Genomic DNA, 23662 nt, shown 5'->3' on the forward strand with positions numbered 1-23662 from the left:
CCACAAGCGAGATCTATCACGTCGGAAAGCTTTGCAGGCCAAGCTTTTAGAGGCCATAATTTAGTTATACGATGTCCGATTAAGATGATTTTTTTTTTTTGAATTTAGATAGTTTTTCAAAATCTACAATTTTGGGACAATCCTTTAGGGTATTGAATTGGACCAAAATTCTATCACTTAGGCTCAGTTTCTTTGAGAGATCCGAGTTTAGGTAATTTTTTCTTTTTCCTGAACGGGTCAAACAGTAGCATAGAATTAGCATGACAAGATTCTTTCTGACATGACAATAATGAGGCCAAGGTGAAGCCACCCGGCACTGATATCACTTCATATTTATGATCAAATGTAATCAAATACTCAGAGAGCAGGTGGCCAAGGTGCCACTATTTTCTATATGATGGTCTCTTCATGGACCGCAGCGTGTATAAGCTGGGAAACAATGTGTATAAACAAATGTATACTGAAGGATGACCTCTTAAAAAAAAATAATTTTGCACACAACCCCCTTTTGGTGAAGACAGCCCATGTCGTGTAGGATTTTAAACGATATTGCATGATATCTATAATAGAAGATTGGACAACAAGAAGAATCTTCCATGTTCAGGCCTAGTTAGTATTAGATGTAATGTTTTAACTCCAATTTGATACATTGATCACAAGCTGTGGTCTTCCTCAGCGAGTATGATCCACTGTGAATATAACTAGCACGGTTTGTAGAGGCTGTTCAACCACACGACTGTAGATTAGAATAACAACGACCATGCAGAGAGCAAGCTGGTTAATTGAAGCATAAGCGGCCTTTTCTTGAGATTCGTGAAAGCCTATGCTACCGATCTAGTAGACATCACATGACGCATTCTTCCAGTAATATTAAACAAAGCGGAAGATTCCTTTTTTTTTTTTTCTTTTTTTTTTTTGCTTAAAAAAAGGGTAGGGGGAGGAAGGAACAAGCCCATCCCCGCGTAGCAGCCCCCACTGGGCCCCGCCCCGCCAGGAGAATGTTCGATGCGGGCAGAAATGGCCGTGTGTTGGACACCCCGACCGGTTTTACTCATACCCTCCCCACCCGTGGGCCCGGCTCAGCTACTCCTCTGAGCTCTGGCTCGAGTCCCACGTGTGAGTACGTCACACCCGGCACCACCCCGGCTACTAGCGGTTCAAGAGCGGTCCTACACCACAAGTCCAAGCAGTGGCCAAAGTAGTGAGTTCCGGTCCACAATTTAATCGTCGCTGCAGCGATTCGAACTTGGGACCTTATGGTTAGAATTGCTGCCCAGTACCACTAGGCTACCACCTTGGTGGCCAGCGAAAGATTCCTTTGAAAACAGGAAAATTTTATAGAGAAGGATCCAAGTTCATGGATAATTCAACGACACGAGGGGATTGTTTTTCCCAAAGTGCAGGGCTAAATGATGCTCGTACGTGGAAACTTCGGTCACAAAAAACAAATAACAACGCCAACAGTATATGATATTTTGGATCTGTCGACGTGGTTGTGGTCCAAATATTGACGATGCTGTGGTTTCGCCTCTGCAGCTTAGATTATTAAAACACATTGCTTCCCATCCGAAAGGCATAGATGAGAGAGCATGTTCTCTCCAAAATTAGCATCTTGTCTCCCGATCTCTTTTCATATAGGAAAGAAGCATTAGCACATACAGCTTATTAGCTCTTCCTTCAGGCTTCAGCAGAAGCTATGCCAGAATTTAAAGAATTATGCATCTCTTTGAATGTAATTACCTAGCATAAAACGCAAGGTAGTACTAGAAATTTAGGATATTTTTTAATAGCTGAAGGGGCGTATCAGTTTGGAATCTTGGCATGGTTGATAAGAAATTTCCAAAGGAACTTGCAACATAGAAGGATCGCTTATATTTTGCTCAAGCAAAAAAAAAAAAAACAAAGGCTCAGTTGTTCAAATGAGAGGATCGGTATCAATGGCTTCCAATATCTGCCTGAGGATGTGGATTGGTTACAGGATTCAAGTGTCATCAGAAACTCAGTAATTGATGGTTTTGCCCACAATTATAGAAAACTACAGACAGTAAATCTTAGTAATCCAACAGCAGCATTGTCCATTGAACATCACTTTCCTCGCTGCTAGTCATTGATACTGCAGGCAGGACTACAGGCAATTGTCCACCATATATCGAAGTATGTTAAAATCTCAAGGCCAAATCAGTCATCTTGTGTTAAATCTTCGCCTTCCAAGAAAATCCTTACCTAATATCCTTATGTCATTTCAGTGGACCGCAGGATTTCTCTACTCTTCTCGAGAAAGTCTAGCTGTGTTTCGTTGTCATCTTCCACGACAACAGGAACTGGTGTCACTCTCCCAAATTTAAATGGGCTCCTTACATGCAGGCTACGCAAGAGTCACCTCCCTTCCCTATTACACAAAGCAAATATATGAGACAACCAGTTGCCAAAAACCAAAAAAAAATTCAAGGCTGCGAACTGCCGCTACCCACCGCTCGAAAGTGTTCCCTTGTCTTGTATTAATGGAATACAGGGAAAGGCGGAAAGGCTCAGATATATTAAATAAAAAAGTTTACCTAATGGCCGGCAACCTGACCTTATAAAGGCCACAAACTTGTCTCACACCATAGCCCCCTTTCAGTCCAGGAGCTTCATTCTCATCCAGAAAAGTCCCCAAACTGGAGTTGAGAGGCCTCCAGAAACTCTCCACTCTCTATATCGAAGTCTTCTGGGTCAATCATATCTCTATTCATGGCTCGCTTGATGCTCTTTCTATTGGTAGTGGCTGATATCTTTGCCACTGTTGCAATGGCTCGGCCTTCTCCGGTGGTAGTCCGAGCTGATGCCGTCGAGCTCATTGGCTCCTCTGCGGCCAAGCCCCCTTCCTCCAGTTTGTCTCCAAATGATTCAGAGGTAGTACTTGCGGGTGCGCCGGAGAATTTACAAAATCGGAAGTGCCGCAGTGCATTTGATAAGTCGATTGCTGGTGGAGAAATTATACTTGCTGGGCTTGCAACTGCAATTTTTGCCGCGGTTTTCTGCTATATTCGTGTCACTAGGCAAAGAGTTGAAGTGAGTAAATACTGAGATTTTGTGTCTTTTTTTTATATATGAATACTGGCGTTGTTTGAACAAATTATACCCACTCCAAAGTTGTAGATTATAAGTATGAATTACAGCTATACATAGTGAAATTTTATAATTTATTTGGTCATTCTTCTCAAAAACAAAAGTTCTTTATTTAAAGGTGGTTTTATCAGTTTTCCTTTTCTTCTGGTTATTTTAGCAACTCAGTGTTTCAGTACTGAAAATTGGGCTGCTTTGCTTTCTAATTTGACCGCTAATACCACCTTTTATACTGGAGAGAGAGAGGTGAATTGTTTATGGACTTTTTGTGAGAAACGTTTATGGAGTTATTGTATGACTAATTAAAGAACCAGATAGATTTTCTTTTGGGACGAGAGCATATCCTAAATGAGAAATGGTCGCAATAGGCATAATAAATTTCACTATATTATTTTTATTTTGAGTTTACTTGTTAGGAAACCTATTTCTTTTGTAGTGGCATATAAAGAAAGCTATTTTTTTCCTGTTTGAGAAAAACACGGGGAATCCATGAATTCATTTCAAGATCAGTTAAATGAACCAGATAGAGCGAAACCCCTCTCCGGCAGCTGCCGGATCCATCTTCTTTTCCGACCCATGGAGCCGGCATTCGCTCGCTGCGTGCCCGATGCGGGCGCAGAGGAAAAAGAGACTTGGCAGGTCTTCGTAGGAGAAGGCCTGCCAAAATCTCTTCAGACTTCCCTGAACAAAAGAACCAGGTACCAAGGGCTTACCGGCGTCGACCTCCACCCGCACCCGGGCGTACCCGATCCGCCGCCACTCGTTGGAGACGCCGTCGAGCTCCACCGGCCGCCCCGCCGCCGCCACGATCTCGAAGATAGCGGCCCTATCCCAGTATTCCAGGGGGAGACCCGGTAGCCGGACCCAGACCATTGTCCGGCTCACCGTCTGGGTTCCCGGGGTGAAATCAGCCTGCCACTCCTCCATTGCCAGAAGCTGGTCCGCCACCACCCACGGGCCAGTCGCCAGCACCGTCGCCTGCTCCTCTCCGGTCCCGAACCTGATCGTCATGAGGCCCTCTGCCATTGGGAGGACATCCACCGGGTGCTGGAGTTTGGCCCGCCCTCTGATCTCCCGAGCCACCAGTTCCGCCGGCAGACGCCTCCCCAGACTCTTAGCGATCACCGCCTTCTCCTTCCTTTCCGTAGCCTTCTCCTCGTTCTTGCTCTGTTAGGGTTTCGATTATCCCCTTTTCTAGGATTCTTGGAGGGTGAACTTCCACAGTGAAGTTTGCCTCAAGAAATCCCGTCCACCCAGGGGATAATCGAAACCTAACAGAGCAAGAACGAGGAGATGACTACAGAGAGTGTGGTAACCCCCACGACAAGGTCGCCTTCGCCGTCCATGCCTCCTTCCTCGCTGCCGGCTTCTTCCTCACCGCCACCGGCAAGAATGCCTTATCCGATAATCCTCCGATCGGTGCGTCTCTCTTTGATCCCATACTTCTTAAAGCTTGACTGTTGAACCGAAACATCGTGTGTTTCATTTTTTTTTTTTAATAGGGAAATTGGGAAACACGGTCCTTCGATCCCGTTCAACTCAACTAGAATCTTGAACCAAAAAAAATGGTTCTTAATTTTTTTCTGGATAAATTTTAGGTGGGGAAGAGGTGGGGATCGAGGGGTGGGAGAAGCTGGTGGGCAGCTATGGTTTGTTGTACTCCACGACCGAGAAGCGTCAGAAAAAGAATTTCTTGGTGGGGTGCCTGGTGATCGGAGATATCCTTGCGATTTATGGCTTGAAGCTTGAGGGAGAGCAGAAGGAATCATTCTACCTACCAATCAAGTATTATTTTTTTTAAGATTTTCAGTTTCCAGGTTGGATTTTTAATTTTGTTTGGTTGCAAGGGTGAAGGATTACCTGTCCGATCATGAAAATCAGACGAGTAATCATGGGGAGTTGTACAAGGATTTGAAGGGCCTTGTCAAGAACTTGAATTCCGGTATCTTGGCCAAATTGGAACCCAACATTGGGAGCAGGTTTGTGATTTAAATTGCCACTGTACTATTCTTTTCTACTCTTGCCCATGTTTGTGGTACTTTCCCATTTCATGGTAGGTTTCATTTGTTAGATAGCTGGCGAAAATATGATCCTCATGAATAACCACTTCTCAGAATCGCAACCCAAGAATGTCCTTTGTTTCTTTAGTTATGCGCCAGAAAGATCCAATTTTTTTAGAATTAAATTTAAAACATTTATATAAAAATTGGAATAAGGATTGAATTATCCACAGAGAAAAATATTGTGAACAAAAATAAAACAAAATTATGCAATAAAAACAAAAGCGCTAACTAATGTAATAGTTAAAACTAAAACTTGAAAAAGTAAATAAAGCTTTGGTTAAATGAGCTAATATCAAACTTCTTAGGAAAAGTCAAAATTATATATAAATTGGGATATGGTAAAATAAATTGATTAGTGTAATAATCATGAATGTCCCAAATGCTAACCAAATCAAGAAACTAGTAGAGTTTATTTAGAAAAAAAATAGAACAGAGATAACTTGCAAAAAAAATTCTTATCCCTATTCAACCTGACTGAATCAAACTTAAATAGAGCTAATGTTTAGATATAGGTCTAGATTGAGATGCAACTTCAAAATGGGTCAGCTATGGATCTCATGAAACTGGATTCAACCTAACTAGGTTTAGATGGACCTGATTTGATGCAATGAAGATTGGTTAACAATTTCGACTTTATGTTAGTTGTAGAATAAATTTTTTGACCTAGCTTTCGTGCTTTGGTGGGTCAGCCGAGATCCTTTGTGGATCAAACTTAAAAATAAAGTACAGGCTATCTAACATCCCCAAGAGTTGGCCAAATATGTCTAAATTTTAGTTTCAAAGTCAGTTTGGGTTGGATCTCATGCATTCAGGAGTCTTCTGTAGTTGAAAAGGAGTCACCAGCATGTACTCTCATCTCTTGCTAGGGTACAACTTGGCTTGAGAAGATTGAGGGTTTTTTTTTTTTTTAAAAAAAGTTGGAATAAAATTTTTTGGACAATTTTTTAACAAAATATTGATTTTTTTGGTTGGATACATCGTGCACCACATAGGTTTAAAGCTTGCATTTAATTTAATATTGTAAATAATTTATTACTCTCCTTTGTTGTATCAAAGCTTGGATACATCGTGCACCACTTGGCAGTCAACTTGGCTGCCTTTTCTTTGATTTTCTTCACAATTTTTCTGATTTTTGGAGAGAGGAGAGCTTTCTCTTTCTTGTCAATTTAATATATTATAAATATAATGGGTCAAAATAAGGAGGATCAGAAAGGTGGTTGTTGGGACTATGATTCTCATTACAAATTTGGGATTTAGGAGGAAGAGAACTTGCAGTCTTACTTCTTTTGTTGGTTCAGATGTTCATCTGCATTTATAATTAAAATATGTACGAGGTTTAGGATAGATGACTGTAAAATATCTTCTTATCCTTGAGCTACATGTATATTTCATGGACATCCATATTCCCACTAGTGTGAAGACAAATTGTGATGGATCTTGCCTTTTGTATCTACGGCATATTGCTAGAATTGTGGGTGTTTTCCATCTACTATTGGTTCTATATTGAATGTTCTATGAAATCAATAGAATCATCACAATTTCACTTGCAAATATTAGAGCTGCATTGATATATGGCTTTGCAACCCTAATATAGATGTCAAACTTTAATTCTTTTACACTGTGGACAGTGGTGAAGGTTTGCATAGGTGTAGTGCTGAACCTGCTATCAGAATTTCAGTTGATCATCAACCTCAAAATTCAGGATATGCACTAGCACTGTATTATTTTTGGTGCCCATTAAACCTTTTCTGCACTATTCTTGCTTGTTCATGAAATTTAGCTCTTTAAAACTTTTGAAGTTATTTTGTTGGTATATTGTTGATCACAAAGGTGTAAACTTAGTTTTGGTATATATATATATATATATATATATATATATATATATATATATATATATATATATATATATATATATATATATATATATATATATATATATATATACAACATGGACAACAAAATCTTCTCTAGCTTGCTTTTTGTCAAGTAACACAGCCTGCTGGATTACTAAATTGTTAACCATGTAGTGCTTAGGCAACTGGTGAATATAGAGTTGGCTAAAGAAGACTTGGATGATAATATCGATAAAAGGATTGTACACCTACAATTTGGAAACTATTTTAATCTACAAAGCTGGGACTAATGTATTACGAGACAAGCATTATTGATTATGTTCATGTTTCTCATATATTATTTTTAACTTGGTGTTTAATGGCCAAGGTTCTCTCCCTACTTGATATAACATGAAACAGGGCTGGTACCATCTTTATGGCTTGCTTCAGAGGTCTTATGTCACGATTATCTATATCCAACACCTAAATTTCTAATCAGGAAGCATGTTTGTTTTACTTGTCATGGCATGTTGACATCCATCCTGTACGTCTCTTTATCAAGACCATTTCTAGCTGATGTTAGATCACCTTATTCATTGCCTAACATTTTGATCCGTACAACATGAGGGGCCAGTCTAATGATCAATGTTGTCAGACTGGCTACTCTGGTCTTAGGCTATGAAACCTTTAGAGCCTACACAGTTTGTATATCCTTATTTTGATATGCTTGTGCTCTCTGTTTATTGTCTAACATTAAATTTGTAGTGTGAAGCGCTAGATACTGAGTGATGATTTTATCTGTCTAGGAGATCCTTGACAGTAACCTTTCAAAGGCCTAAGTAGGATGCTAAATTAAAAATTGGCTGATAATTTATTAAATCTATATACAGATATTGCAACTTAAACCTCACTTCTAGATAGATTTAAATAATTACAAACATATATTGAGTTTGTGGAAAGTGTATCAGAAACAAGGTCACCAACTATTTAAGTTATATTCTCCAGGCTGTGGAAAGCATATCTATCAATAAAGGAGAATATATTTGTAGTTTTTCTGAAAAACAACAAACAATACATAAAGAATAAATGTGACAACTAGAGCACCACGCAGTTATTAGGTACCTAGACACCTTCCTAGATATTAGCTTGGGAAGTCAAGTTGTTGCCCTGCCTTTGACAGAACACTAATCTTTATGTAGGATTTTCTCATTGTGGTTGCTCTTGGGTGGGAAGAAAGGCATTAAACCTAATTCATGTTGATCGTGGTAGTCTTTCTTCTTTCAAGGGAAAACTGGGAAATCCTAGATTGGAGGAAAAGGCTGCCTTGAATTGGTAATGATGGATGCGCACAAGGGAGAAGAGGAGTCAGGCAGAGAGCTTTTTTTCTTGAAAATATTTGGCCCATAATTTGGGTAATTAGTATGCACGTTTTGGGGGGAAAAAGCTATACACATCGTGAAGTCTTATATTTTCAAGATTTTTTTTTGCATAGGGTTTTTGGCATTGAGCATATGTGGTTTCTTGGAAATACTGGGTCCATTATTTGGACATCAGTATTGCAGATTGTCAAATATGCATAGAGGTGGATTCCACACCTTAACTCTTTATAAAAGGAGTTAATGGTTAAAAATCAATCATTTAGTATTTGATTCAAGATCCAAACTGTTGAACATGGTCTACACTAAAATATGCCTAGAAACCAAAATTCATGGTTTTTCATGGTCTCTAACAGAACCATCAAGTATGTGTCTAAATGGGTGATTTTACTTGCATGATATTGTGCTTTATTATGATTTAATCATCAAAACCTAGTGAATTTAAATCTACCCATGTTCTCAAATTTGTAGATCATGATCCATAATGTGGGTTTTTATGTTATGTGCCCTATCATGTATTTTGCAATACTAGCACAATTGATACCATTCATTTTTGTACCAACTTGATGCTAGGTTAGAGACTACCAAATAATTTTGGTTTCTAGGCACTTGTTGTAGTGTAGGTCATGTTCATTAGGTTGGATCTTTAATTTGGATAATCCATCATTTATTTTAAAATCATTAACTTCTTTTTTTAAGGAGTTAAAATAACGTGTAGTCTAACTTGATATGCATATGTAAGAATCCTTTTTATTTTTTTGCAAATACACTTGGGTTTTGGTGAACTTAACAACTAACTGCAAAACACAATTAGGTAAAGTAGTTTGTGATGGTGGTTTGCCAGCAAATACAGTTGTCTGATGATTCCTTAAATGTTTGTGCCGCAGGGCCAAATATTTTACTTAGTGTTTGCTCTAATGATGCAGGGCATCCACATATTCAATTTGGCCCTGCATCTTCAATTTGCACCTGCATCATTAAAGTAATTTAAAGCATCCACATATTTTGTTAATTCATGTTTTTTTAAAAAAGTAATTTCTCCTTTTCTGTTGGTTAGTTTAACACATGCATTGACCTATCTGATGCTTGAATAACTTTTAGATTCTAACTCGTCTATTTTTTTGTTCATTTGCTTTTTTGTGCATTGTATTGTGTATCCTCCTGTTCCACTGTATGAATATAATGATGCTTTTCCTGGGCCCAACAGTGGCTTCTATCCTGAGAGGTTTTTTCTCCCCTGTCCCACCATGACCATTTTGTAGTCTTGTAACTTGGCTTTGGATATTTAGGCATCATTTTGTGCTTTTTTTCAGGCCCTCTGGTGTGGGTGGTGACATTTTCGTAGGTATGTTATCCAATTTTTTTAAAAGGCCATTTATTAGTAGCCTTTTTTTTTCCAGTGTTGCTTAGTCTTTGCTCTAATGATGCAGGGCCAAATGCTCCATGCTGGTTTGGTTCTGGTGAATTTCCTGGTTCTCTTGGTGGACTTCCGCCAGTACACTATCTCTTTCCTTGTCAAAAGAAAATAAATATTTTTCATTTTTATTTCTCTGCTCGTCAAACTAAAACTCTAACCATCTAGAATTAAAACAGAGGTGTGCCACCGGGTGCTTGCTTTGATCCATACAGTCCTCCTGGTGTCCCAGGCTTCGAGCCTGGTTGTTTTGCAAGGTACGATTGTAGCCTTTCTGTAATTAGATGCTCTAGCTAGTTATTGATGTTCTGTCTTTAACTGTTATATAGTAAGTGTAGGAAAACCAATAGTGTAATTACTTGTTGGACTGACAAAGAAAGGGTTCTTGATATGCTTATAGTTGAAATCATTGTTGAAGATACTAAACAAGCACCCTATTCCTTAAATTCTAAAAAGAAAGCATCATTCATTTCAGAATAAAGACAAAAAGCTTTCAATCGCAAAATTTTTAAAAAAGCCCTCATGGTTTCACAAAGTTGCTCTGGTTGGAACTTGGATACAACTGTTTAGATCTAAGAGGAAAATACCCATTGTCGCTTGTGAAAGAGAGCCCGTATCCATTCAGGAGGCACTGATCAAATTGGGCCTTAAGGATATTTAGGTTTATTAAGCTGTTAAATTCAGTTGTCGCAAAATCCCAACGTCATGTGACTAAATGTTGGTTGTGCTGCTTTCATTGGTGAGTTTATACCTTATGTGCTCATTTTCTCATGGTGAATTTTTACAGTGGACTGCGACAACCTGGGAGTGGTACTCATCCAGATGTTCAATTTTTCCCAAGAGATCCTGATTATATGTAGGCACCTGATGGAGAATCAGATCCTTCCATACACTGAAGTTTTGATTTTCTCAGAACATACCCTAACAGTTACAGGTAGTTTATAAATAAAATCGATGTTTGATAAATTAGTTAATGGCCTGTAACTTGATGTTTGTACAACCTACTGTTTTGGTTTGATTTTTTAGGTTTAGTTTATAGATGAAATGGATGTTTGAGCGATCCAGTCAAGAACTGTAACTTGACGTGCGTATGAGCTCTCTCTTTGTTTTTCCTTGTTTTTTTTCATTTCCTCCTGGGGTTTCGTTAAATTCTCAAAGCAAATCTCTTATCTTTTTTTTTTTTGGCTGCAATCCTTGAGTCAATCACTGTCATACATGCTTATAATTTTCAAGACTCAAAAGAGTTAGGATGCTTAAATACATAAGACTGCAATGAATTAGAGACTGGTAGAATTGATAAGAACAAGGATAGTAGCTATTTATTTATGTAGGCATGACCAGCAGTATATATTAGCTAACAAAGAGATGAGCTCGGAAAATCCTGTGATTCAAACACAGCCATGAATACTGTGCTTCAAAATCTCATAAGACCACAAACACTACTCCTATACACCTAATCAAGCACTAATATGAACGGTACTTCCCTGGGACTAAATTCGATCCCGGTCCCAAAAACACTGAACATCAAAAATCTACGACCTATTAGAAAAAACAGGTGGATTCATCCTCTCCCACTTTTCATTCCAACACTGCTTTCGGTGTGCTTGGGGTGTTTGCTTGTACCTCATGTTAGTCTAACGCACCTAAGGCTCCAGTTTGATACCATATGACACGATGTTTCTGAAAAAATAATTATTTTATACTATAATCTATTATATTAGAAAATAATGGTAATTATAATAAATAGTTACATTAATTGATTATGTCAGCAATCTCTGAATAAAATATAAACTGCTATAGGTACCTCAGTTATAAACCATTATTTACATGAAGATTCCCAGAATATATTTTATGGCAGACAGATAAGCTTGGAAAGAACCCGGTACAAACCCAAACATGAGCATTGCTTCTAAATCTCCTAAGATCACAAATACTAATTCTATACACCCAATCATGCATTGATATGAAAGATGCTTCCTTGGAACTAAACTAAATCATAGTCCCCGAAAACAGTATCAACATCAGAATCCACAATCTATATAAAAGTGGGAGATCCTCCCCCACTTTTCATCCTGACATTGCTTTTGATTCACTTGGGGTGTTCGGTTTTTCCTCATGTTACTTAACAAAGATCACCAATTTGAATCCATATGACATCATGTTTCTGAAAACATATTATATCATCCTTTCCAAGATTAAAAAAAAAACTGCTATAAGTATTTTAGTTACAAAATGTTATTTTATTTTAAATGAAAAGCGAAACTTTTTGCCATAATAAACATTGAAAACGTCGATCGATGGCTATATGTTTCATTTATATAAAATATTTTATAATGAAATTATATCTAAGATATGACAGTTATTAAAATTTGGTTATTGTGTCATAACATGTCGGGAGGCCTCTTGGGGTCATCATAATGGCAGTTATTCTGAAGTTATCACCAGTAGCTGCATTACCAAATGGATGGATATGATTGCATCACGACATTTTTTCACTGAAATTGAGTTAGGCATGTGGATCAACATTCAAGCCTCTATAGACAATCCTAGTTCATCATCGCCAAACAAATGATGGAACATTTTATTATTGTTCATAAATACAATTTACTTCATTGTGGATTTTGTAAGAGAATGTTGGATTACCCTTTGTTACAAAATGGTGCATATAAATGTCCCTAGATAATTTTGCTCCTCAGTCTAAGTATAAAATAGAAAATGCACATTTTTTAGTTTTTGGTACAGATTTGTTAGAAACCTCGAGGACTCTTCATGCTCTATCATTTTAACCAAAAAAAAACTGCCTTTTCTTGTGAAATTCATGCAAAATATGCAAAGATTTTTTTTTTTTTTTTTTGTGTGTGTGGTAGGAAAAGGAAGTTAAGATTCCTTAAAAAATCCAAAGAATTGATAAGTGGGATATATACATTTGAATAAAATAAATTTGTTTGCAAGTTATTATATTATATTTGAACAAATTATTATGATCAAAAGTAAAAACAAATTACTATTTAAATAATTATACTTTTGCTTTTATATGTGCAACAGTGCAAAACACATGGCTCTATACTAGTAATATTCAATGTCACCAAAATCTTCCTCAATTAAGCAGTTCGTCCAACTATATATTGAACTCAGTTGCTAGAAATGGGCTCCTTGATATTATTGGACATATCAGTGTGCTCAAGCAAGTCGACCAGGTTCTCATGTACAGATAATGTTCGGCAAAATCCCTTTCACAATATTATTCATGCTCATTTTAGTAACTGTTATCATATTCATTGAACTCTTCGAACAAATCCGCAATCCAATTTTCCATTAGCATACATTGCAAACCCTTTTTGGAAAAAAAAAACAAGAACTGTTTTCCCCTTTGCCCCCTCACCACTAAATATCGTTGGCCATAATCTCAATGGGAGTGCATCCACCCACGAATCCTCTATCACATCAATGCTCCGTCCGTCGCCGATCAATCATCTGGAATGCACCAAGGCCATCGGCAAGTACCTCCCGATCTCTCGCCACATAAAAGAAACCTTTTGGCTGCCAATCACATGCACAGTAACTCCGCCTCGACCATATCTAGCCGTCATGATCTAGCTCCAAAATCCATGTGGCTCCAGAACAACCTGCACTGCCCGCCGTGCTAGAAGAGCCTCGCGCCGCGCTAGGAGTGACTACACCCCTAAACCACCCTCACGCAGAGGCGAGCATACTCTCTTCCAGGCCACCAGATGTACTCCATGACCCCCCCACGAGAGCCTCATAGGAAACTCGTCATAAGCCTCTCAATCTCCTCCAGGACCCTCTTCAGCATAACAATATGTGCCACCATATCAATGGGCATAGAACATAGAACTGACCTGATCAACGTCAATCTGCCCATCATAGAGAGTGATGATGCTCTCCAACCCTCTAGCCTGCTCCGCACCCTCTCCAACAAGGTGGAGCACTCCGCCACCCGCAATCTCCTCCCCGTAAGGGGAACCCCTAGGTAAACCAGGGTCCCCTCCTCCTGCATCCCCAGAATTGCCTGGACCTCTCATCGTGTCCTCCGCTCCGTGCTCAGACTGAAGTGTATGGTTGATTTTTGGAGGTTGACTCTCTGCCTGAACATCTCACAGTACTCTGTCAGAACTCCCTGAAGGGCTCTCGCATCAGTCTCTCTCGCCCTAGCGAGCAAGAGACAGTCGTCTGCAAAAAGTAAGTGAGAAATGGGGCGGGCACCCGGGGCTGGTCTATAGGCTACCAACTCCCGGTTCCCACAAGCAATATGCAAGGCACGTGAGAGTACATCAGAGCAAATGATAAATAGATACGGAAAAAGAGGACATCCCTGACGAAAACCCATAGTGGCTCGAAAGAATCGTGATGGCATGCCATTGATCAAAATGGAAAAGCTAGGCTTATGCACATATCCCAATATCCAGTCAATCCAAACCTGGTTGAACCCAAAGCTCTCTAGCGCTCGCCGAAGAAAATCCCACCATATCCGGTCGTAGGCGCGCTCCATGTCCAGCTTCACTGCTATCAAACATCGCCTCCTCGAGACGCGCAGTAAGTCCCCCATCATCTCTTAGCTAGCAAAATATTATCAGAGATACTGCTTCCCCCCACAAAAGCTCCCTTCTCCTGGCTAATGATCCTTGACAATATATCTTTCATCCTCCCCACCATGATTTTCGCGACCACCTTGTACATAGTAATGCATAAGCTAATGGGTCTATAGGGGGCGTTTGGTGACCCCAACAGGATCACCACGGTGATCTAAGATCTCTGGTGATCCGAATGCTAGGGTGATTTGATCCCTGGTGATCTAAGATCAATGTGTTTGGTAGGCCATGGTTCAGTGATTAAAAATCCCCAGATATCCATGAGTAACTTGTTTGGTATGATATGTGTTGCCCAGATTGACAACCCAAGAGGGGGGGTGAATTGGGTTTTTAAATTAACTTAGCTAATTAAAACTTTGTGGATGATTAACTAAATACTATAGCCAGTTATTTAATTAAAGCTAAGTGCTGTGAGTAATGTGTGGGGAAGAAGATGAGAGACAATGCACTACAAACACAAAGTTTTATAGTGGTTCGGAGCTAACCCTTACTCCTACGTCCACTCCCCAAGTCTCACTTGGGAATTTCACTATAACCCCCTTGGATTACAGCCGGTTGTTTTGCAAGCTCACAACCGAACTTGTTGTTTTACGAGCTCACAACGAACTCGGTCGGTTTTCCCAGGCTCACCGACTAGAACCACTCCGATTGTTTTCTCGGGATCACAATCAAACCCTTACACTCGTTGGTTTTAAACCGGCTCACCAACCAACCTTAATCCCCTTGATTCAATCCCCCGATTGAATCAAGTAAATACACGAGATAGAAGAAAACAGAAAATAGCTTCTCAAAAAGCAGATTTAAAACAATATAATCGTAAAGGAGTTAGAAGCCCTCAAACGCTTTTAAGATGGTGAAGAGGTGTGGCTTCTGGAACTCCGGTCTCCTCTTGAAAGAGTGATCGACTTGAAAGCAGGAGGAGGAAGCTTTGAATGCTGGGAAGATGTTGGTGGAGCAGTAAATGCAGATCTTCCCTTTTTCTCGTTGAAGTGCACTTAGAGAGCTTGAAGACTTGAATGCTAGGAGTGGAATGTGTGTTCTCTGCCTTGCTACAGTCTTCTGTGGCTATTTAAGCTAACCCCCACGGAAACTAGCCGTTACTCTACTTTTTCTGGCCGTTCTGCACACTCTGCGCAGCCTGACAATGTGACCGTTGGTGGGTTGGAGTCGACTCGCGCGATCAGGAGTCGACTCGGCTGTAGCAGGAGTCGACTCGAGCTTTTCCGGAGTCGACTCGGCAACTGTTTCCAGTTTGAATTAAAGTTGCCGTCTTGACTGGGAGTCGACTCGTCTTGACCCGGAGTCGACTCGCCAACTTCTGGCGCTGACCTGGCAATTTTGGAGTCGGTTCATCCTCTGTAGTCCGTGGATCCAAATTTGAATTTTGTCCACTCGAGTCGACTCGACTGTCCTGGGAGTCGACTCGAATCTCAGAGCCCGAACTCCCGATTCTCTGTCTTTTGGCTCATCCAGTCTTGGAGTCGACTCGAACTTCCTTGGAGTCGACTCGGCTCTCAGTTTCCGAAAGTTGGTCTTCTGCCTTTTGACGTGAAGCCTGTCTTGGAGTCGACTCGAGCTGTCTGGGAGTCGACTCGGCTCTCAGTTTCCGAAAGTTGGTCTTCTGCCTTTTGACGTGAAGCTTGTCTTGGAGTCGACTCGAGCTGTCTGGGAGTCGACTCGAATCTCAGAGGCAGTAACATGGTCTTCTGTCTGTCGATGGTCGCACAGTCTCGGAGTCGACTCGCGTACTGCGGGAGTCGACTCGAATCTCAGAGTCCATAAAACGCTCTCTGACTTTTTCTTTGTGTACCGCTGGGAGTCGACTCGCGTTCCACTGGAGTCGACTCGAATCTCAGACCTGAAAAACTGCTCTTCTGTCCTTCTGTCTGTTTTCAGTCGGAGTCGACTCGTACTGATCAGGAGTCGACTCGAGCTCGTGCCAGTACGCTTGGAGTCGACTCGTGAAACTCGGGAGTCGACTCGTATCTCAGACACTGGTTCATGCAGACTTCTTAACTTATCCAAAATGCTATGAACCAAGTCTAGAGACACTTGGACAGGATTTTCACTGAAACACTCAATTGAATTCATTAGTAATCACAAGATATACTCAAATGCTTTGAGCTCATCAAAATCAAACGGGGTTTTAATCAATCACTCCACAATCTCCCCCTTTTTAATGATGACAAAACTTTGAGTATATGTAAAATGAATTGCTCAGTAAATAATGAAATAAACTCCATAAATGAATTCAAATGTCTGATAATTTAATTTATCCAAGTTTGAAAGGAGTGAAACATTAAATTTCGGAGTTAAAGTTCCCCCTTTCATTTGGAATTATATAAGCCTTCATATTCTGCAATCAATTGTTTGGCTTATATGACATTAATGATTTAGCTTGATTAAAATTCAGATTCTCCCCCTCAACATATGCATTCAACTATGTTTTGATTTTCTGAATTTCCTTTTAATGCTTTGAAATTTTTGAACTAAAATTTTTATTTTTAGAGAAAAAATCTGTCAATTTGTTCTTGAGTAGGATTCAGCTAATCTCCGAATATCCCTTGAATAGATTCTGGAGATTACTCCATTAGGAGCCCCAAAAGAGAGATAATGAGCCTCGAGGTACCGAATCCACTTAGAACAAATTTATGTGTGTTTTTAAGAGTTTATCGTTTTATTTATTTCCATTGATTTCTTTTACATATTTTTTAATATTTCTCCCCTTTTACATATTTTATACTTACACATTTCTCCCCCTTTTTGTCATCATACCAAAAAGGAGGTAATCACACACAATCAATGGCACAAATGGCACAGTCAATCATCAAATGGCACAGAAATGAAGATAAGATGTCTACTCATTGTATTGATATGAAGGTGAATACATTTGAGCATACAATAGGTAAAGCAAGAACAATACAAAAGAAGACAAAACACAACTCAAAATCATCTATGACCTCCTCGAGGATGTGGCTCCCCCTCTCGAGGATACATCTCCTCCTCTGGAGGATGTGGCTCCCCCTCTCGAGGATACATCTCCTCCTCTGGAGGATGTAGCTCCTCCTCTCGAGGATGTGACTCCTCCTCTCAATCGGCTCTGCTCCATGAGGAGGGCGACTGCCTCTGTAACATGGCCCAGCTGCGTGATAATAGACGTGGTGGCTCTGCTATGTGTAGTGGAGAGCTCAGTCACCGACGTCTGAAGCCCAGTCACCGAGGTCTGAAGTGCGTCCAGCTTGTCGATGAGCACATTCGACAAGCGCTCGGCCCCTCGGTGGTGGTGTGCATGTCACGGCGGATGTCATCCCGCATCCTCCTCGTGGTGCTCGTGACCTCGCTCATGCTGTGGAACTGGGCCTGCACCAGGGTCCTAATGTTGTAGATCTCCTGCCGCACCTCAGCCGTCATGTCTGTCACGGCTGTCAAGGATGGGACCAATGCTGAGGATGGAGTGGGTGCAGGAGTGGGAGCTGGCACGGAACCTCGGAGCTCCCGGAGCAGCTCGTCCCTCAAATCTCGGACGATCTCCTGCCGCAGCTCCCGGAGCTGCTCTGGATCAATACGGACCTCCATAGATGGTGGAGCTGAGGAGGAAGGTCCGGCAGAGGTGGTAGGAGCAGGAGGAGTGGATGGAAGGTCTGGATGGTCTGGGAACTCTGGGTAGTCAGAATCTGGCTCAGGACTGGGTGATGGTCTGGTGGTCTGAGCGGTGAGAGTGGACTTCCTAACCCAGATCCCTTCTCTCTTCCGAAATCCCATCCTGTGCATGGTCCCCGTACCCAAGCGATCAGTCCATCGCAAGGCACGAGAGGGTTCCTTCTCAGGAATGGAAATTTCGTACTGCCTAAAGAGAAGAGTGAATATCATTCCGTATGGGAGGGAGAGCCTAGGTCTATCCAGGGGCTCACACATATACCTATAAATGAGCTTGGGGAAGTTGACCGGGGTGTCCTGAAGAATGTAAGACATAATAGCTAGGTCCCTCTCATTCACAAAATCAAATCTCCCTGTCTTAGGGAAGATGGACCTGGACAAAATGCTCAAAAGGATTCTCACTACAATAGGAAGTGAGCTAGCAGATACCTCATCTAGGGGAGACTGAGGTGGATGTGTTGGGAACCCGCCCATGCCGCTGATATTTCAAAAATTTTCAGATGGCAGCGGAATCGGCATGCACGGGTTCGACGTTCATCGCATGAACGTTGTTTCGAGACCTTTCGTAATTAGGTAAGAATTAAAACTTTTAAAACTATAGGAAGATCAAATCTTCACCTTGCGCGGGTAGATGATCACCGCAAATCTGAATTCGTGGTTTTGGAAGAGGGTTCGCTTGAAGCCGTTCAAACGTCCGGCCTCTACGGGTATCCACACGAAGCAGGATCCGATCCAAGCTCTTATCTCACCGGGGTGCTAGCTCCCTTGCAGAGAGTCTTTGATGGCTGATCTCCTCTCTTTCAATCAACTCTTGAGTGCTTGAGAGGAGGAAGAAGAAGGATGAGAAGAAGAAAAGCCCTGCAGCCTTCTCTTCTCTTGCGTTGGAACAAGGAAGGGAGGAGGAGGACCGCCAACACCTTCTTTCTTTCCCTTGCTTGCGGCTGAACAAGGGAGGAGAGGGTGGCCACGGCAAGGGAAGAGAGGAATCTCATCTAGGGCGCCGGCCCTAGTCCTTCTTATAGATGAAGGGCTCCTACAATTAGGAGCCCTGACAACTTTCCAAGAGGGGGCGCCGGCCCCCTCTCTTCATGTCGCCCACCAAGTGGAGAGGGGCTGATGCCCCTCTTACTTGGTTACCTAATCCTCTTCCAAAGAGGATTAGGTGCCTCTTCATGGTTTAATCCTAATCTAATTAGGATTAGCCAAATTGGGTTCAATCTATGCTAGTCCTAATCCAATTAGGACTTGAATGAACCATGACTCAATTGAACTCTTCAATCCTAATCCAATTAGGAGTCATGTTGATTCATTAGATTAATAATTAATTTAGACTTAAGGAATCCTAATCCAATTAGGATTTATTTAATTTTAGTCCTAATCCAATTAGGACTCTATTTGAATCCGAAGTCCTAATCCAATTAGGATTTCTAGGAATCCTACTCCAAGTAGGAATCCAATTTTAATTCAAAATTCCTAATCTCATTAGGATTGTAGGAATCCTATTCCAAGTAGGAATCCCAGTCCTACTCCAACTAGGATTCCCAGTCCTAATCCAATTAGGACTCTAGGAATCCTACCCGAAGTAGGATTTGTGTTTAAGTCCAATTAATTAATTCCCTTTGTTCCTTCTTCAACTTCTTATCAATCAAATTGATTCTTGTGATTCCTAATCACGATTTCAACCATCGGATCGGTCAATACTTCTAGTGTGTGTGACCCCATAGGTTCTATTCTGACTGGTAGTGAGATATATTGTGATCTCTATCACTATATCATTGAAAACTCCTTTCAATGGGTTGGAACGATTCCAACTCAACTCATTAGGGTTTATCGATCATCAAGATAATCCCTATGAGTCCCACCATCCACCAGTGACACCTAGCAGCATGTAGTGGCTACCCAGCAGAATGGAATGATGAACCTCTAGGTGCAGTTAACATGTGATACAGTCCTACTATCGTGGATCCCTACAGGACGGAGGTCATGGACAACTCGTCAAACCCCATCGTCTGTCATATGTCAAGATTTATTCGACTTGAGTTCGATAGTGGAAAACTCTTTTCCACTATTACTGCCCTGGCCAAGGTCTTAGAACTCAGTCTAACAAATCACATAGGATCACTCCTCTTCTATCAAGGTCGATAGATTCCTTATAGGTGCATACCCTACTCCTACAGTGAACTACTGCAGCCAATCTACACTGCATGGACCCATATGGCTAGAGACCATGTATGTGTGCAGTCAAACTACAATAACCTCACTGTGAGTAGCCGAAGCACCGCAGGTCAAAGGACCAGTCACACTACTGCAACATCAAGCAAGTCACTGACGAGTGGATAGACATCCAAGTGACTTCTTGTCTTGGTCACGCTCAGTACCCTTGTTCTCTAACAAGCACCTGCACTATCACTTCAGTGTCCCTACACTGTGGACTCAAGTCTCGTCCATCCAGAAGGAAAGTGATCTGTGCACTGATCGGATCGATCACCGTCCTCGTGATGATCCATTGATCAGGAGCATTTAGAAATTAATCACCAATGATACATGGCTCAAATTCTCAACTCTTGAGAATATGTATCATCATCTTATTAATTTCTTGGACGATTCATAGACACATAAACAATATGAATGAAAAGATGCCTTTTATTTATTCAATAATAAATAGTCAAGTACAAAATTATGTCCCTAGAATCAACAATGTGTCAGCCAAATTGGCTTCTAGGGCATACATCTAACAATCTCCCACTTGCACTAAAGCCAATTGGTCATATATCTTAGGCCCATCTTCTCAAGGTGGGCTTCAGTCTTTTGCTGACTCAGCTGCTTAGTGAACGGGTCTGCCACGTTATCCGCGGAGTCTACTCTCTGCACCTCTACATCATAGTCGCGTATGAAATGGAAGCGCCGCTCTATGTGCTTGGACTTCTGATGAGACATGGCTCCATAGCTAGTGCTATGGTGCCAATGTTATCGCAGTAAAGTGTTATGGCATCTAATGACATTACACCTAACTCTGCAATTAACTTTTAATCAGAAGGTTTCCACTGCACCCTTAGATACGGCTTAACATTCAGCTTCTAAGTAGAATCTATAATGATCGGTTGTTTGGAACTCTTCCAATTTACTGAACCACATTGCACATATTCTGATGTAGACTTTCTATCATCAATATGTGTGCATCCTTCTACCTTCAACTCTGATCTTCTCCAAAGACCAAGAACATGTCTTAGTTCTTCTCAAGTACTTAAGACTGTTCTTCACAGCTATCCAGTGTTCTTCACCTGGATTCGACTGATATCTGCTTGTGACACTCACAGCAAGAGCTATATCAGGTCGTGTACATAGCATGGCATACATGAGGCTTCCTATTGCCGATGCATAAGGAATCTTGCTCATGCGTTGAATCTCCTCAGATGTGTTGGGGCACATCTTCTTGGAGAGATGAATTCCATGCCTTAGGGGTAAGAGACCCCTCTTGGAGTTTTCCATGCTGAACCTCTTCAGCACCTCCTCTATGTACATCTTCTGTGAAAGGCCAAGCATCCTTTTAGATCTATCTCTATAGACCTTTATTCCCAAAATATAGGATGCTTCCCCAAGGTCTTTCATGGAGAATTCTTTTGACAACCAGACCTTGACCGAGGTTAGCATGGGAATATCATTCCCAATCAGGAGAATGTCATCTACGTACAGTACGAGAAAAACGACAGCACTCCCACTAACCTTTTTGTAAACACACGGTTCCTCTTCGTTTTTGATGAAATCAAACGTTTTGATTGCATCATCGAAACGAGTGTTCCAACTCCGAGATGCTTGCTTTAGTCCATAGATGGACCTTTGCAGCTTGCAGACCTTGTGATCTCCATCACTGGAAGTGAAACCCAAAGGCTGTTCCATATAGATATCTTCATCAAGATATCCATTCAGGAAAGCAGTTTTCACATCCATCTGCCAGATTTCATAATCATGAAATGCTGCAATGGCAAGCAATGTTCGGATGGATTTTAGCATGGCTACAGGTGAAAAGGTCTCCTGATAGTCAATGCCTTCGCGCTGACTATACCCTTTCGCCACAAGCCTTGCCTTATAGGTCTCTACCTCTCCATCCGAACCTATCTTCCTTTTGTAGATCCATTTGCATCCAATAGGTACAATACCTTCTGGTGGATCTACTAAGGTCCAGACTTGGTTGGAATGCATGGAGTCTAACTCTGACTTCATAGCTTCCAGCCATTTCTCGGAATCGATATCAGATATCGCCTCGTTGTAGGTTTTGGGATCCTGTATGTGATCCCTATCTCCCACTAGGAACATTTCCTCGGTATCCTCTTCTAGTATACCTAAGTATCTATCGGGAGGATGGGAGACCCTACTAGATCTACGAGGTGGTCGGAGGGACATCGTGTACTGGTCTTTATGAATGGGTTCAATAGGATCCATGACTCGTTGCTTTTCAGAGACTTTCTCTTCAAGCTCAATTTTCCTCCCACTGCCTTTATCAAGGATAAACTGATTTTCCAAGAAGATGGCATGACGGCTCACAAACACATTGTGATCCTCTGAGACGTAAAAATTGTATCCTAATGACTCTTTAGGATATCCTATAAAACGAGCACTTATGGTCCTAGCCTCTAACTTGTCCGCCTGTAGTCGCGTTGACGTGGGCCGGACATCCCCAAATCTTGAGATGACCAGACTTGGTTTTCTTACCATGCCATATCTCATACGGTGTAGTAGGAACGGATTTAGAGGGAACTCTATTCAATAAATAAATTGCTGTGAGTAAGGCATCTCCCCAAAGGAACATAGGTAAATCAGTGAAGCTCATCATGGACCTGACCATATCCAATAGGGTCCGATTCCTCCTCCTGACACTCTGTTGAGTTGAGGTGTACCCGGAGGTGTCCATTGTGAGACTATGCCGTTTTCTTTGAGATAGTCCCGAAATTCCCACTAAGGTATTCTCCTCCTCGATCTGATCGAAGAGCCTTAAGAGGTTTTTCCAGTTTGTTTTTCTACTTTCATTTCTTGAACTTCTTTGAACTTTTCAAAAAGAGTCAGACTTGTGTCTCATAAGATACACATACCCATACCGTGAATAATCATCGGTAAAGGTAATGAAGTATGAATAACGTCCCCTGGCTAGCACATCGAATGGGCCACATACATCTGTATGTACTAGGTGTAAAGTATTTCGGTGGTCCTCTCCCCATGTCCTACAAAGGGCAGTCTAGCCATCGTTTCCTTGAAGACAGGACTCGCAAACTGGATATGACTCGGAAGTCAATGAGCCTAAGAGCCCATCTTTATCCATTTTGTTCATCCTATCTTCTCCAATATGGCCAAGTCTGAGGTGCCACAAATATCTTTGGTTTATCTCAATCTCTGGATCTTTGGATCCTTTGGCACTCACATCTTGCTCGGTAAACATTCACAAATACATCCATATGTAAATGATAGAGAGACTGTCAATCATGAAACCACGTGCGACTATTTTATTTCTCAAATAAATAGAAGAGCAGTCTTTGTCAAATGTAAAAACATGACCTTCCTGTGCTAGACATGAAACAGAAATCAAATTTCTGCTAGCAACAGGTACATAATA

The 23662-nt window shown here is 41.1% G+C and overlaps 1 protein-coding gene and 1 long non-coding RNA gene across 3 annotated transcripts; both read left to right on the forward strand.

Moving 5' to 3' along the window:
• The first annotated feature begins 2730 nt into the window (after positions 1 to 2730).
• LOC120110672 lies at positions 2731 to 3066 on the forward strand. Its single transcript, XM_039126255.1, has one exon. The coding sequence runs from the start codon at positions 2731 to 2733 to the stop codon at positions 3064 to 3066; it is 336 nt and encodes a 111-aa protein (XP_038982183.1).
• Positions 3067 to 7098: 4032 nt separating this feature from the next.
• On the forward strand, positions 7099 to 10968 carry LOC103698909. Of its 2 annotated transcripts, XR_005511696.1 has the most exons (5): positions 7099 to 9601; positions 9690 to 9721; positions 9807 to 9871; positions 9970 to 10047; positions 10578 to 10968. It is a non-coding gene; the product is annotated as an uncharacterized LOC103698909 (long non-coding RNA). The 2 variants fall into 2 exon arrangements; XR_005511695.1 differs by having other exon boundaries at positions 9807 to 10047.
• Positions 10969 to 23662: the final 12694 nt, after the last annotated feature.

Source organism: Phoenix dactylifera, chromosome 4 (assembly GCF_009389715.1).
Source record: "Phoenix dactylifera cultivar Barhee BC4 chromosome 4, palm_55x_up_171113_PBpolish2nd_filt_p, whole genome shotgun sequence".
NCBI lineage: Eukaryota > Viridiplantae > Streptophyta > Magnoliopsida > Arecales > Arecaceae > Phoenix > Phoenix dactylifera.